The sequence below is a fragment of the Perna viridis genome, chromosome 5 (assembly GCF_037379345.1).
Source record: "Perna viridis isolate PV_CMFRI_1.1 ecotype Kerala chromosome 5, ASM3737934v1, whole genome shotgun sequence".
In the NCBI taxonomy this organism is placed as follows: domain Eukaryota; kingdom Metazoa; phylum Mollusca; class Bivalvia; order Mytilida; family Mytilidae; genus Perna; species Perna viridis.
Window position 1 is genome coordinate 26,025,698 of NC_142449.1, and position 15,535 is coordinate 26,041,232.

Sequence of the window (15,535 nt, forward strand, 5' to 3'; positions counted from 1 at the left end):
AAAACACTATGAAAGATTTTAAAAATTTTTGGTTTCAATATTTGTTGTTGAAGATGTTAACCAACACAATTTGTGAAACTAGATTTTTGAGATTGGCAGAACTGTTAAAATGATTAGACCTACTGTACATGCCTATAGACACTGAATAATATATTGTTGGACCCACCAACCATTGTACATGTTTGTAAATATTGTAATATGCTAGGTTGTACCCACAAGAAACTGCCTATGTTTGTAAACATTGAAACATGCTGAGTTGGACCCAGGAATCACTGTACATGCCTATAAAAATTGACTCATGCTTAGTTGGACCAACAATGGTTCTAGAAATATGGATCAAAAGGATGTCTTGTTTACTTACAATTTATTTTGAATTATTGGATCACCAACAGTGAAAGCAGGTCAAAACAGCTTGACTCTGTCTTAATGTCTGTCCATCCACAAGTACGGGATACCTATTTATTTAATCTATAACTCTGAAAGTATTGGACCTGTATTATTCAGTCTTTGTACAGTATATACATATTGAAGATATGCACCTCCTGTTATAAAGGAATATATTTTCCTATTGTTGACCCACTATATAGTTTTCTAACTTGGTTATTGTTCATGCATATACTACAAATTGAAAAAATTGATGTTGGATCAGATATGTTATTTGCATTATTTAAGGAGGTAGACCTAGGGTAAGGGAAGTTACTCTTGAGATCAGTGATATGTTTGCATTGTAATTAATTTCACCATATCCTATCAAGCATTCAATTAAAACAGAATGAAATAATTCCAAGTTACTTAGCCCTGTGCGGGTCCGGGTGTCAAAAGAATAGGGCCCACAGCAGCGCTAAGCTTGTCGTGAAAGACGACTAAATAGTGCTCAGAACCCTAGCCGGGGGTTAGGGTGCTCTGTCCTCAGTGCAACTGGGTTGTGTGCCCCAGTTGGTTGAATGGGGTACCCCTTGCGTGTTACATGCTGAGGTTGTCAGGCTATAATATGGAAAACCTGACCGCAAGTGGTGCATCGTGTTGGGAAAGATGCCACATTACTCGCACATTAAAGAACCCTGTTGTGGTATTCTCTCGGAGTAGGAACCTTTGCACTCCACTACAGGAGGCTAAATTGCCTGACCCTACCCATCTCTCCTTTTTTTCTAGTGGCAATCAAAATTGATCAACCCTAATATCCTTGTGTCCCATCCCTTTGTTCATTTCATGTTCATCACCTGAATAAAGCTGAAATATTGCTGCTCGGGTGTTAAACCCCAATAATCAATCAATCTTAGATGCTTAAATGATATTTATGTTAAATGGTTTATACAAACATAAAATTGATGGGTAAGAGTTATGCCCCTTACCCTAGATCTACCTCCTTAAATATGGCATGGCATAACAAAAACAATTACTATCTTTAAAAAAAAAGATACCCAACACAGTAAAATTTTGTTCTTTTTTTACTTCTAAGTTTCTACATTTCTTTCAAGAAAATAAAACATGGCACACAATTTGTAAGGTTCCGATAAAGTTTTTTTCGTACGCAATTCCAAATTTTCGATACAGATTCTTCAAACACCACTAAGTTATCAGTATTTGGCCAATTTGGAAAAAGAATTGTGATCAGGTGACTTGCGTTTCCATAGAAGAACGTCCTTTAGGTCAAAGGGTAAAAAGCGAAGCTACCGTATACCAACTGTGTTGGAAAAAAAAGTTTCATTATGAATATGGTAAACCTAAAGTTTGAGGCATAAAAAGATTTTAAGATTTTATCAACTTTTCATTGTATTATGTAATGAGTGGTATGTACTCTTGAATATGGTCATATTTCATATCCTATGGATTTTCAGCTCCTGTTCTAATTGTAATTTACAGTTCTCTAGAAATCTCTTTCATACTGTAATTTACAGTTTTCCACAACAAGTCTTTCGTTCCTAATTAGCCTCAATGACAATACAATTATGCAATTATTTGATTGAAACGGTTATTTCAGCCTTATATCTTTAAAGTACTTTCCATTTTAACTTTAAATAGGGAAATCTTTAAGTGTAATTTTTCTGTCTTATTTTTGGGTGGAAGTCTTAATGGCGTTATAGTGTCTTGTTCCTTATCTTGTAAAAGACAATTTAGAGAACCTTCCATGTGTAAGGTTTTTCTTTGAAATATGTTTATAGTAGCTGTCTGTATTTTTAATTCATCTGAGAACTATAATTGTATAGATGTGTGGCAGGATAGTATACATGTGTTACAGTAGGTAATAATATTTTAAGGAGATAAACCTTATGGTAAGGGACACAACTCATGTAAACATCTAATTAACTTTGATTCATATTATTCTGCTTCAAACAGAAGCTTGAGAGGGTTTGGTGAAATTGAATATAACACAAACATATTACTGATTTCATGAGTTATGTCCCTTACCCATAGGTCTACCGTCTTAATAGCCAGTTGATTGACTTAGTTTAACTAAAGGATTAATTCTTCAGCATACTTGGTTTGTCCCTGGCTTGTCACTGAGTATTCTAGGGTTAAATCCTCATTGGTGGAGCTATAATTTTGTGAGATGATTCATGCTCTCTCATTACAGGTGTTATATTCCACTCAATATTACTACCACCTTATCCGTCCATCAGTACATCCACCCATCTGTTACTTTTTTCTGCTACAGATTTCTCAGCTTTGGGAGAATGTGGAGGTAATTTGTATATTGCTTTTGCAATGAACTGTTCTGCGTCTCCCCTTTCCAGCTTCCTTGTTTACCTGTATCTACTTCCTGTTTTCGGTATGACTTACTTAGACAGAAATGGTTGAGTTAGGGTACCGGGTATTCTTTGCACAAGGTAACATGCAACATCTTGTCTTTTCTGGTGTCTGTCAACTACATATTTTGTTTCTTGTTAGAAGTGTTTTATTGTGTGCTCTTTTACTTTTCTTGTCATTTGTAATATTTACCAGAGGGTCTCGTGGATTCCTATTTACCAGAGGGTCTTACAGATTCCAATTTACCAGAGGGTCTTGCGGATTCCTACTTGAGTATTGTCTCAGAATTGACTAAATCTTCTTGTACACTTTAAAAATTAAATCTACCTTCAAAATGAAGGGTTCAGGTTTCCAGGACCAGTATAGATCTTAAACCAAACCAATAAAAAAACTACTTTAATTGATTCAATTGCAGTTCATTCCTTAACGAAGGAATCTGTAATTACAGTAGTGTTTTTCACTGCACCTGTCATTTAGGTTAATGCTGAGTTGTCTACTACCTTAACAATTTGGAATCTTGTTACAATCTTACATTGAAACTATTTAGGCCTTTATGGAAGGTAGAGGTTTGGCTGTAGCCATAAAACCTGGTTTAACTTACCATTTCACTTCGTAATTCCTGTACCAAGTCAGCAACATGATATTATTACATTGTGTTTCTAGTTTATCCTTGATTTTACCAATTTACACAACAGTTTATTTATTATCTACCATTCAGATTTATGATTATGAGATCAGTAATTTTGTTATTACCTGTATTTATTTAGCATCTATGTAAATGATGTATGGTCCATAACCTTGGTACTGTGAAATAATTTGAAAATTTCCTTCATAATGAATGACAAATTCTGCCACCCTTTGTTTTCACCATCTGTTGATACAATAGTGCAAAATATCCAATATTTGTTAGTTGTTTATCTTCCCACTCACTTTCCTTGTTTTTTTTTTTAATTTCTTGAAATTAGCTGCACTCTCCTTTAGTTTGAAGAGAGCATTTTAATCAAAGTATTAGTAACAACTGGAAGGTAATTTGTTCCAAACTATTGTTTTATTATCACAGGAAATCAAGTTTTTGCCTTTAAAATGGTTGGCATTATGTTGAAGCTTTGTTTAAAACACTTTCCGAAGTGAATTATCAGTGCTTGGGTGAGAATGTTTTACAAATTTGATGTTGTAATGCATTACGTAATAGTTTTCATAAAACATGATTCAAATTAAAAAAAAAGTTAAAGTTGTAGTTGCCTAAACCGTAATACTTCCCGCTTAGAAACAAAATGCTTTCAAGCAAATTGAGAGAATCATTACTATTTCGTGGATAATGTGTTCAGTACTTGAAATGTCTTTTCAATTTTGTAACAGTGATGTTTTTACCAAGAAGATCTGTTCGAGCATTGTACAAGTTTCCTGAATGTTTTTTTTTTTTTTTATGTTTTTATTTTATTTTATTTTTTTTGTATCTGAATTCTTTCATTGACAAGGAAACAGAAAAAAAAACAAATAGTCCTGGATTTTCTAAGGGTGAGAGTTTCAATGTTTTTAGATGTGTTTTACTATTGTAGATCACTTTTAAGTGGAAGACTTACAACTTACCTCTTATCTCTTGCTCTTACCTCTTATCTACAGTTCTTACCTCTTACCACATATTCTTACCTCTTATCTTCAGTTCTTGCCTCTTACCACCTGTTCTTACCTCAGATCTTCAGTTCTTATCTCTCACCACCTGTTCTCACCTCTGATCTCAAGTTCTTACCTTTTACCACCTGTTCTTACCTCTTATGTCCAGTTCTTACCTCCTACTACCTGTTCTTTCCTCTGATCTTCAGTTCTTTCTTTTCAGCACCTGTTCTCACCTCTGATCTCAAGTTCTTACCTCTTACCACTTGCTCTTACCTTTTACCACCTGTTTTTACTTCTCACTACCAATTCGTACCTCTCACCACCTGTTCTTACCTCTTACCACCAGTCTTTTTACATCCTGTTCTTACTTTCTTGCTGCAAAGTGACTTAATGTCTGCTCAGATTCTTGACTGATCTTAAAAATGACCTTGTCTTGTGTAACTATTCCTGCACCCATTAAATACTTATCTAGTGTAAACTGTAAGCTGCAGCCTGCCCTGTGGTATGAGGATTTCCTTGTTCATTGAAGACCAATGGTTGGCCTTTGGGCTGACATTTTCATCCCAGTGGGGTTTTGTCTCTTTGACATATACACCATATCTTTTCTTGTTATATAACAGATTTTGTTGTTGCCATTCTAAACAATAAGTTTGAAATATGGATGCAATTCATGAAATCATTTAAATTTAGATACTTTAAGTTCAGAAACTATATCATGCATTTGGCATTAATTGGTTTAGAATTTCATCTTCCTCCCTTGTAAACAATGTTGTGACACTGCAGTATACTTGTCTAGATCAGAGATGAATGTCATGAACATAAGCAATCCCAGAATGCAATATAGTTTCTGAGTTGGTACATTGCAGTATTGTCATTTTGGACCAAATCAAGTCTTATTCTTGAGATGATGAAAAAAATATGAAGTCAGTTACGTGCGAAAATCTTAAATGTGGGTTTTACTTGTCACAGTTATAGTTTACTCAAATTATAGAAACATAGAATTATTTTTCTGAAATTATAATTGATGAGTAAGAATATAATTATTTTGTACACTACTGCTTCAATGGTTGTCTCATGGAAATTAGCTTCAGAGGTGTTCACTTTTGTGGGTTGTCCACAGTATCTACCTAACTTGACTGCAAAATTTGCTTTACTCTTTTTCTGAATTTTTTCACAGTACTAATGTAAAATTTCACGAAGTTTAGGATCTTACAGAATATTTTCATAAAATACTGACAAAATTCCAAATATCAGGAATGTAACATAAATAGCTGTATTGCTTACTTCCATTGTATTTAAATGTTAGTTTCTCTGACTATTGTATTGTTCAGTTGTCTGTCCTATTAATGCTTACGTCTTATTCATTTTATTTTCTACTGTCTGGCTTCAAGTTGTTTTTTGGTGCTATTGTAATGCAACTTAAACCTGTTTTGTTTTGCATCATTTTATTGAAGATTTAACGGAGATGTCAATCTAATTAAGCAGTCTACAATTGTGAGAAAGAGGTTTAAATATTTCTTTACATATTCAAACCAATTCTAAGTTCATTGTTCTATTTTGTGTTGTAATTTAGACGAAAATAATTGGGAATCTTTATTTAAATATCAAACTGCAGAATTTCAATTTCTCTGCCAGTTTGAATTACGAATGAAAAACATATTTCAGTTTTCAAGTGCGAGAAATAGATGTTTTCTTTAACTGGAGTATGATCGAATTATAAAGAATTATATCTTAAAAAATAGATTTCTGAATTTGAATTTAAACTCTGTTTATCTAAATTAGGGCATGTTTCCTTTGTTCTTGAAGAAAGATGACTCATTTTAAATGCCCTCTAAAGGGTTCTTTATTGAATATAGCTGTACAATGGTATATTGTCATGGCCATTCTATTTTGGCCAATTTGCAGTATGACTTGTAACATGATATGAATGCTGCCTCAAAACATTTTCTTTAAAGAAAACCCAGAAACTAGAGAAGTTGTTTGGAAGCAATTCTGTATCATACAATTTTAGTACATATAAATGAAAATTTGTAACTTCAAACTCATTTTGCAAAGCACATGTCACAGATCAAATCAAGAGTTGTATTTATTTTGTTTGTTATTCAGGACAGAATATTTAGATATATATTGTAATATTCTAGGATGTCTTACAATCTCTTAATCATTGAAATGCAATAAGATGCAACCAATTTTAGAGGCATTTTTGTTCAGTGATTCAATAGTCAACTTTTGGTTCAAAAAGTTCTTTTTCACATTTTTGAAATTCAATACATGTGATCTTTATATGTTACGTGTTTCATAATGTCTGCTATGTATGATTTCACTTAAATTACCTATCAAAGTGTATTGGGATCGATTGATCTTTGATCCCTCCTCTAATTGATGCAAAATTGCAGATAATGTAACTGGTTTTTTTCACTTTGATAAGTACAATATTCAAAACCTACATTAATTTATCTTACCATTGACATGCATGGCCATATACCCTCTAGGCCCAATAAATTTGAAAACTAAAGCACTTTTTAGCTCACCTGGCCAAAGGCCATGTGACCTATTGCCATTACTTGTCATCCGTCGTCGTCTGTTAACAATTTTTCAAAAATCTTCTCCTCTGAAACTACTGAGAGGAATTATATGAAACTTTGCACAGATGTTGATGGCTGCCGTTACTATAAATAGAACATAGGGGTCAAACTGTAGTTTTTCGCATATATCTTCAAAACCGTTAAGTTAAGCCAAATTCTGACTTAGGGTAGAAGTGTTCAGCATGATGAGATCTATCTGTGGTCAAATTTTTATTTTCATCTGTTAAGCCATGTATTGATCCTTGTAATAAGTCCTACCAAAGTCTTTTTGAGTCAAAATTATTAGTAAACTTCTTGTTAAATTTATTGCCATTGAAAGACAAAATTTAACTAGGTGAGCGATTCAGGCTACTGGGAGCCTCTTGTTTATACCTGTCTGTAGCACTGTATTAAGTGAAATGAAAGAATAGTCGCATCATGTTGTACATTGTCTAGTCCTTTCCTGCAATTCTTGTTGAGATACACATATGGGGATACATTAGCATAGAAATACATACTGTAGAAGTATTATTGTTCCTGGGATACTAATTTGTCTTGTTTCATGGATTTGGCAAACCATAACTTTTTTATTCCCAAAGAAAAGAAATTTTACCATTTATTTGTAAGATGGAGATGTCATATCAACGATTTCAAGAAAATTTATCTACGTGAATAAAAGTACATTCACAGTTTCTGCTTGATGACAGTTGTCCATTGTATGTAGGATTTACAACTGTAACAGTTTTTGTATAGTGCATAAGTTCTTTGTTTTAAATTTATCAGCTGTCTGGAATTGAGGTTATGAAGCATTTTTGTATCTTTCATTTTTCTGCATCTATAGCAATCACCTTGCAAGCAGTGTATCATTTAATATTGTGATTATAAATTGATGTAACATGAAAAATGAGTGGAAAATGCTGACAGTGATTTTATGCAATTCTGGCTGGTTTTCATAGCATTGTCTGTCGATCTGATTAATGACAAAAGGAAGGTACTACCCATTACCCATTGTTCATTGTGAGAAATTGGACAGCTATTTTAGCAGTTTTTAAGCACTATAGTTATTGGATTTTAAACCAATCTCTCCAATGTTATTCCAACAATTTTTGAATAGTTCAGGAAATACATTATGGGTAACAACATTGTCCATTTAAACTGACAAATGCTGGTCAATTTTTAAGTAGCACTCCAGCTAAGAATCATGCAAAATGTGATTTATAGGTAAAAAGCCTACATATTTTTATTTTTGATATTTTGTTTGAATTGCCATAGTAAACAGTTTTTCATATAACCCGTGTTCTTAAGAGATAAAAAAATATATAGAATGCACTGTAGATTTCAAAATTAAGGGAGATAACTCTGTAAATGACACCCAAATACAATAGAATCTATTGGATTTTCAATGTTGATTATCTCATAAGAGCAGGCAGATTTGAATGAATAATTACACATTTCATAGTATAGACCCATAAAACAACTTAATTACAAAAATAAAAATATGTAGCCTTTTTTTGGATGTATCACATTTTTCAGATTTTGCATGATTCTTACAAAGACAGTTACTTAAACAGTGTTAGTACCAGTCTCTGTTGGAGTCAGGCAGCAGGTGAAACATGGTCATAAAACAAACGCCACTTTGTGTTATTTCACCATTTCACCCATTAAAACCTTATGTTTAAACTAGATTTGCCATACTTTATTAGAAAATTTGCTTTCATTTCATAAATTGAACAATTCAGTTGCAGAAACTCTGTTAAATGCACAATTGTCTATTTTCTGTCGGGAGATTTTTCCAGTTTCTGCAATTTTTGATAGACATTCAATAAAAACACTTTCGTCAGATCGTGAACTTTTGACATGCATATTTTGAACTTTACATTAATACAAGACATACAATACTATTGCTGAATTGTCCATTTTCACAAATTAGCAGTGTCAGGATATTTCACTGCTTTTAAGTAGCAGGCCAGCTAAGAATCACGCAAAATGTGATTCATGGTTGAAAAGCTTAAATATTTTCATATTTGGTATTTTGTTTGAATTGCCATAGCAAACAGAAATTAACGTTCAGTTTTTCTTATAACCCATGTTCATAGGAGATAAAAATTATATAGAATGCACTGTAGATTTCAAAATTTAGGGAGATAACTCTGTAAATAACACTGAAATATAATAGAATCTGCTGGATTTCCAATGTTGATTATCTCCTAAGAGCTAACAGATTTTGAATGAATAATTACACATTTCATAATATAGACTCATAAAACAATCTAATTACAAAAATAAAAATATATAGCCTTTTTTTTTTTGGGTGTATCACATTTTTTTCAGATTTTGCATGATTCTTACGAAGATAGTTATTTAAACACTACATGTTTTGCTATTAGGTTTTGAAGCAATAATTCTGATATTGTCCTTACCAATCCTTTAATAGTTAAAAAAAAAACAAAAAAAACACTAATATTGTGGCATTGACCATTTTGACAAATTACCAGTGGGCAGATATTTCACAGTTTTTAAATACCATGGTAATCAGATTTAAAGGCAATATCTCTGATTATGTCTCATCAATGATCGATATGGGTTGATGAGAATTAGATAGCTAAAAGTGTTAATGATGGGACGGACATTTCTCACTATTGTCTGAACTACGTGTCAAGAAAATCAGGATAATGTCTTATTTCCATTACCATGACTTATATAACCCTTTGGAGTACTATTTTCACTGTCTATAAACTCATTTACACCCAAATAAAGACATTAGGAGCAATATCTTTGTGCCAAATCAGTCGCTTTTTTTTGTCTGGTCTTTGAATGGACAGTATCTAATTCAGCTTAATCCATTATTGTGATAGCTTCCCGATTTTTTTTCAACTGTTTTTTTATATATATACATGTATTGTGTAAACACAAAGTGCAGTGTACAGTGCTTATATCTTGGTTTGTCTGTAATTTCCAGAAATAGCATTATTTCAGTTCATATTTTAAAGAAACAGTGGTTCAATTTTACTTTCAATTGTGGAAGGGCCTGGACTTTTCCAAGTACAACCATTAGGTGTGACACCAAAGCATGGATCGGCTGAACTTGTCAATAGCTGGTATTTAGTTCCTCTAATATCTTTTAAAGGTATATTGTTTTCCCTTTTCCATGCGTCAGGGTTTCAGAACAATTTTTTTCTGGCAAAGTTATCTCAGGGATTACTCTTCACAGCTTCTTTAAACCATTACTCATTTTTATACAACTGCAAAAACTTTGTTGTCGTACATTGGTAAGGCCCAGTCGGTGTCATTGTGGACCCCCAAAGACATTTGGTTTTTTGTGTGAAAACTTGAATATTAGTTGGTTAATCTATTTAAGATTTTATATAACAAGGTTACAAACCATAAAGGGAAGGTTGGTATTGATTTTAGAGGTTATAGCCCCAACCATTTAAGAATTAGGGGCCAAAAAGGGGCCTTAAACAAATATTTCCTAGAATTCAACTATGTAACTCCAGTGAAAGTTTAAGAATGTCTATAATATTGTTCCACAATATTCTATACCAAATGGTCAGACTTTGATTGATTTGGGTGTAAAGACTTGAACTTTAGAAATTAGGGGCCAAAAAGGGACAGGAGAAAATGTCCAGACAATAACTTTATTATCATGTATCTTTGGTACTATTTCAAATTTTTGTTATTGTATACCTTATGAAAATCTGTGTCTGTGGTTGTATTTATACCTAATATAAAAAACCACTTTTTTTATATTAGGTACGATTTTGAAGAAAAAAAAATTATTGGATACCTTATAAACATCCCTGCCTGCATTTTTCAATAATATTTCAGATATCTTCAAGGTTTTCAAGTTATAAGGGGTCATAGAGGCCACACCCCAAAAAATCGAATTTTTATTTTTTGTTTTGTGCTATTTTGTGTCCAAACCAGTTGTTGTGTCCATAATGAATTGTAAGTCCCAGTGCTGAAGTGTGTGTAAAACTAATGTTGTGTCCACAATGTCCCAAATGAACAGATTTCAACTAATTGTGATAGTATCATGCTGTGCTCTGCAAAGTTTTTTATGATAAAATGAATTTTACACAGCAAATGAATGTTTCAAGGGTAGATTCTATGCAAACCACAATTTCCATAAAATTTAATGAAAAATATTTATTTATATCTAGCGATGCAGGCATACATTGTCTATTGTCAGACTAGTGGGATTTTGACATGCAATATTTTTTTTCAGTTTTTCCCCTCCATTTTGCCTGATTCTTGCAGGGACTTGTACTTAATTATAATAGTTCCGATATTTCTCATTTTAGAAACTTATTCAGAGGCTGTCAAAATTTTGAAAGGAGAGTATGTGATTAATGCCCTGGAGGAGCACAAAATGGACCAGGCTATAATCTTCTGTAGAACCAAGGTGGACTGTGATAATTTGGAGCGGTACCTAGGAGAAAGAGGCAGAGGTTTTTTATTAAATAACCCAATTTGAAAGAAATTATAGTATCGTCTGCTTTTACAGCAAGTAAAATAGTTAACTCCCTTGATTGTATGACTACTACACAGGCAGATATTTTTCATGTGAAATTCATGTTAATTGAGCTTCACATGAAATTAATGTGATTTTCATGTGAAATTCACTTAACATGAATTGCATGCGAATAACTTGTGTGAATTTCACATGAAGGCTCGATTTGCATGAATTTCACATGAACTCTTTCACAACGTTTATTTGCTCAGTTTGGATGAATATCATGTGAAATTTGTGTGAAAATCATTTGAAATAATTTTGCCTGTGTACCTGATTAAGTAAAGTAGTTAACTTCTTTGACAACTACCTGATTACTTCCTTGGGCAGTTGACTGGACTGGTCAAGTCCAGATTTAAACTTTTTTCTTATTTCATAGGCATTTCAAATTTGTGTCTAATAGAATATTTCATTGTCCAGATGTAAGCAGATAGTTGTCATCCAATCAAACATGGAGACTAATTCTATTACTTGCTGGTTACTATATAATTTGCTGTAAAAATTGAAATTCAACATTTATTAGCATACCTGAATACTACTTTACAGGTTTGATGTGGCACATATAATTATGGCCTTAAGCTTTTAAATGTAAGTGTTTGTTTGGGAAAAATCAGAAACATACATTTCAAAACCCCACTGATCTAACAATGTAATATCATTCAAGGATACCTTCTCTATTTAATCTCTGCATCACTGGCTTTTCGCAGAAATTTTTCAACAGAATCTTTTTTTGTTTTTTGTTTTGGTTTTGACAGAGTTATCTGGCCTTGAAATGGTCATTTTCAGTGCATTTCAATGAAATTGTAACTCAGTGGTCCAGCATAATATGGAAAATCTTGTCTGTTTTCCTTGATTCTGATGGTGCAAATAGATTAAATTATCAAAATGATACGTTTTTTCATACCATGTTTCACCCACTGCCTTATTCTTACAGAGACTGACACTGAAGAATTGACACGGTTGTTAGACCAGTCTCCTACACAGATGGTATACTTGTTATATTCAAGAAACAAATCACTAAGAATCCATTTGATAAATCTTTTTTTAAACTACCACATTGATCAACATAATGTTTTTATTAGAGTTTGTTTTTTCACAGGTAAATACAGTTGTGTGTGTCTCCATGGTGACAGAAAGCCACAGGAAAGAAAAGGCAATCTCCAAAAGTTTAAGGTTAGTGAATATAGTCCCTATATCTGTTATATCCATAATAATTGACATTTTTAATGGATGATGGAAGTTTTAACTTGGAATGTAGCATTAAAAGGTGAATATTCTAAGCAAGGCATCTCCTTCATGGATGATTTTTGCATCAGTGGCCAATGGTATTACAACACCCTACTGCACTCCCTCAGGAAAAAGGAGAAGAAACAGATATACCATTGGGTACATAGTACAATATAATTAACCCCCACTCCTTTCTAAAAAAAAATTGCAGCTGCATAGGGTTGATTTATTATCAAGGCAAGACAATTTAATGTTTTTGCCATTGAATTACTTCTAATCCATGTTGAAAACCTGACCCCATACACACTCAAATTTAACTATTTCTAAAGTTGATGATTTTATTATGACTCCTATGATGATTGGGTTTTTTTTACGGTCTTGACTATCCTTACAGATATCGCAAGACCGCCCCTTACAGGGATTCTGTTAGTAATGCCGGTTAGTAGTAGAAGGTAGCGGAGCTCAGCATCTGGGACACCTGACCAAAGAACTCAGTCAGAATATGTCCTACTAGCGGCTGGGCTGCTGTGTTGACACTCTGGCCTACTCCCAGATCCCACGTGGGTCCAAGAGCATTTCCCCACTTTAACTGTTTGGGAGTATGTTAATGTGTAGAGTGATAACTCCTATGATTTATAGTATTAATATATACTAAGATAGGTATCTAATGTTTATTATGGGGATTGTTAAATCTATCTAGATATATCTGAGGGAAGAGAGCTAGACACAACTTGTTAGAAAATAACTTCATTACTATTGGACAAACCAATCTCAAATTGTTTCTGTCTCCCAATATTTTACAGTCAATTGAATTCATGGAAATGTTCGAATGGAACATCAGAGATGGTGTTTATTCTGTCTTTTGTTTTATTGTCCTGTGGGAAACCCAAACCTTTTTTTAATGTAATTTCCATGTCAGAGGGTCAAATTTAATTCCAAGAATGAATGATCTATGCCCAGGATAAAATTTTAGTTCAAAGGTCAACTGATCTGGGGGAATCTTGTACTGCTTTATAAAGAATCAATTTTAATGCTGTAAACATAGTTTTTTTATCTTTGTTTTTTGTTGTCTTTTTTTATTTTTTTGGTTTTGTTTAGTTTTGTTTTTTTTTTTTTAAAGTATAGTTATTTTCACCATTTTCACAACAGATTAAGTTATCACAAAAAAATTAAATCAACAAAGATCTTTTTTCATACAATAAAACAATAATTAAATCCCTAAATCAAACACCTGCCTAAACCAAACAACAAAAACTGTGAACATGGTTCACTTGTTGATACCACCTGCTCCCTTCCTTCATAAAATCCCCATAAGTTATTCAGATGGAAAAACAAAGTAGAAGATGCACAATGACATCATGTGATAAAGAATATTTGAAAGTTTTATCAAATTTCATACATGACCATGCTGTAGGTAATTTCAATAGCTTTCTGGGGAGAAGGTGATTTAGGAGCTTTTAAATGTAAGTATTTGTAAGAATCAGGCAAAATGGGAAAAATCGGGAACATGCAAGTCAAAACCCCACCAATATGACTATGTAATATCGCTCAAGGATACTTTCTCTATTTGTAAAGACCATAATTTGATCTCTGCATCACTGGCTTTGCACAAAAATGTTTCAATAGAATCTTGGAAAAATGAAGTTTTTTACAGAGTTATCTGCCCTTGAAATGTTCTTTTTCAGTGCATTTCAATAAAATTGTAACTCAATGGTCCAGCATGATATGGACAATCTTGTCATTTTTCCTTGATTCTGATGGTGCAAATAGTCAAATTACATTATCAAAATGATAGGTTTTTTTCATACCATGTTTTATCGACTGCCTGATTCTTACAGAGACTGACACTTAAAATTATCTTGCTATACTGTATTTGAATTTAGTGTATCAGGGAACTTGTTTGTACTTATCTTCCATGATATTGTCATTTGTTATGCGGACTTTTCTTTTCACAATTCGTTTTGAATGCTGCATAGATTTTATCAGTTCTGTAATTTAATTATTACCCTTCATCTTTTAAATGCAAATCCTCAAAAACTGTTCTTGGGATTTTAAACTACAGCATAATGTCCGTTTTGAAGTCGAGACAGAAAATATCACAGCAAGCCCATCATTCTGTTTATCCACGACATCACAGTTTATGTCATAGGAAACTACCAATATTTTTTAGTATCACGACAGTAGCATGAGAATAGAAATTGTTAGTCAGTAGGAACTATGGAAGATTGATAAAGTTACCGATAAACAGTGGATTAGAATCTAGATATTCGTGAAGCAAAATAAATGTTTTCGATGACTTGCAACTGAAATTAATTTTACCATGAATTCATAGGACACATGAAGCAAGAAAAGTTATATACATAACTTGCCATTCTGATTGAAGTAATGAAACTTACACATTTTACATGTTCATGGTTTAGTGTTCCTTTAATGTGAGCACAGATACAGTTCAGGGTGTGGGAAATTTCTCCCCATTCATTAAGGGCTTATTGCCTGTCTTAGGCTATTTTTTTTCTCTCTCACTATTTGATAGGGTTGTTGTATCTTTACACATTCCCCATTTCCAATTTTTGGTTTGGTTACACTAGTGCAAATCTATTTATAGAATGGTAAGTGGTGGGTGGAGAAAATATTTTCATGAAATTTTTCTGAGCAATTATGAATTACAGTCACTAGATATGAATAGGATATTTAATTGGAAGGATTTAAGAACTAAAATGTGATTACCAGTGCCAAAGAATGCCTAGTTTTAACGAGTGTGCGGAACTTGTTCTGCGCACAAGTTAAATCTAACTGTATTCTTGGCATTAGTAATCATATTTTGGTAATTCACGATAACCAATTAATTATCCTAGTCATTATACAA

At 32.8% G+C, this 15,535-nt stretch overlaps 1 protein-coding gene across 1 annotated transcript in view; it reads left to right on the plus strand.

Moving 5' to 3' along the window:
- LOC148616842 (ATP-dependent RNA helicase DDX1-like) overlaps nucleotides 1–15,535 on the plus strand; it is a 206,856-nt gene that overhangs the window by 147,751 nt on the left and 43,570 nt on the right. Inside the window, exons 21-22 of the mRNA XM_088583957.1 lie at nucleotides 11,234–11,380; nucleotides 12,542–12,615. Coding sequence (XP_088440083.1) covers nucleotides 11,234–11,380; nucleotides 12,542–12,615 — 221 coding nt within the window. The remainder of the gene's footprint in view (nucleotides 1–11,233; nucleotides 11,381–12,541; nucleotides 12,616–15,535) is intronic.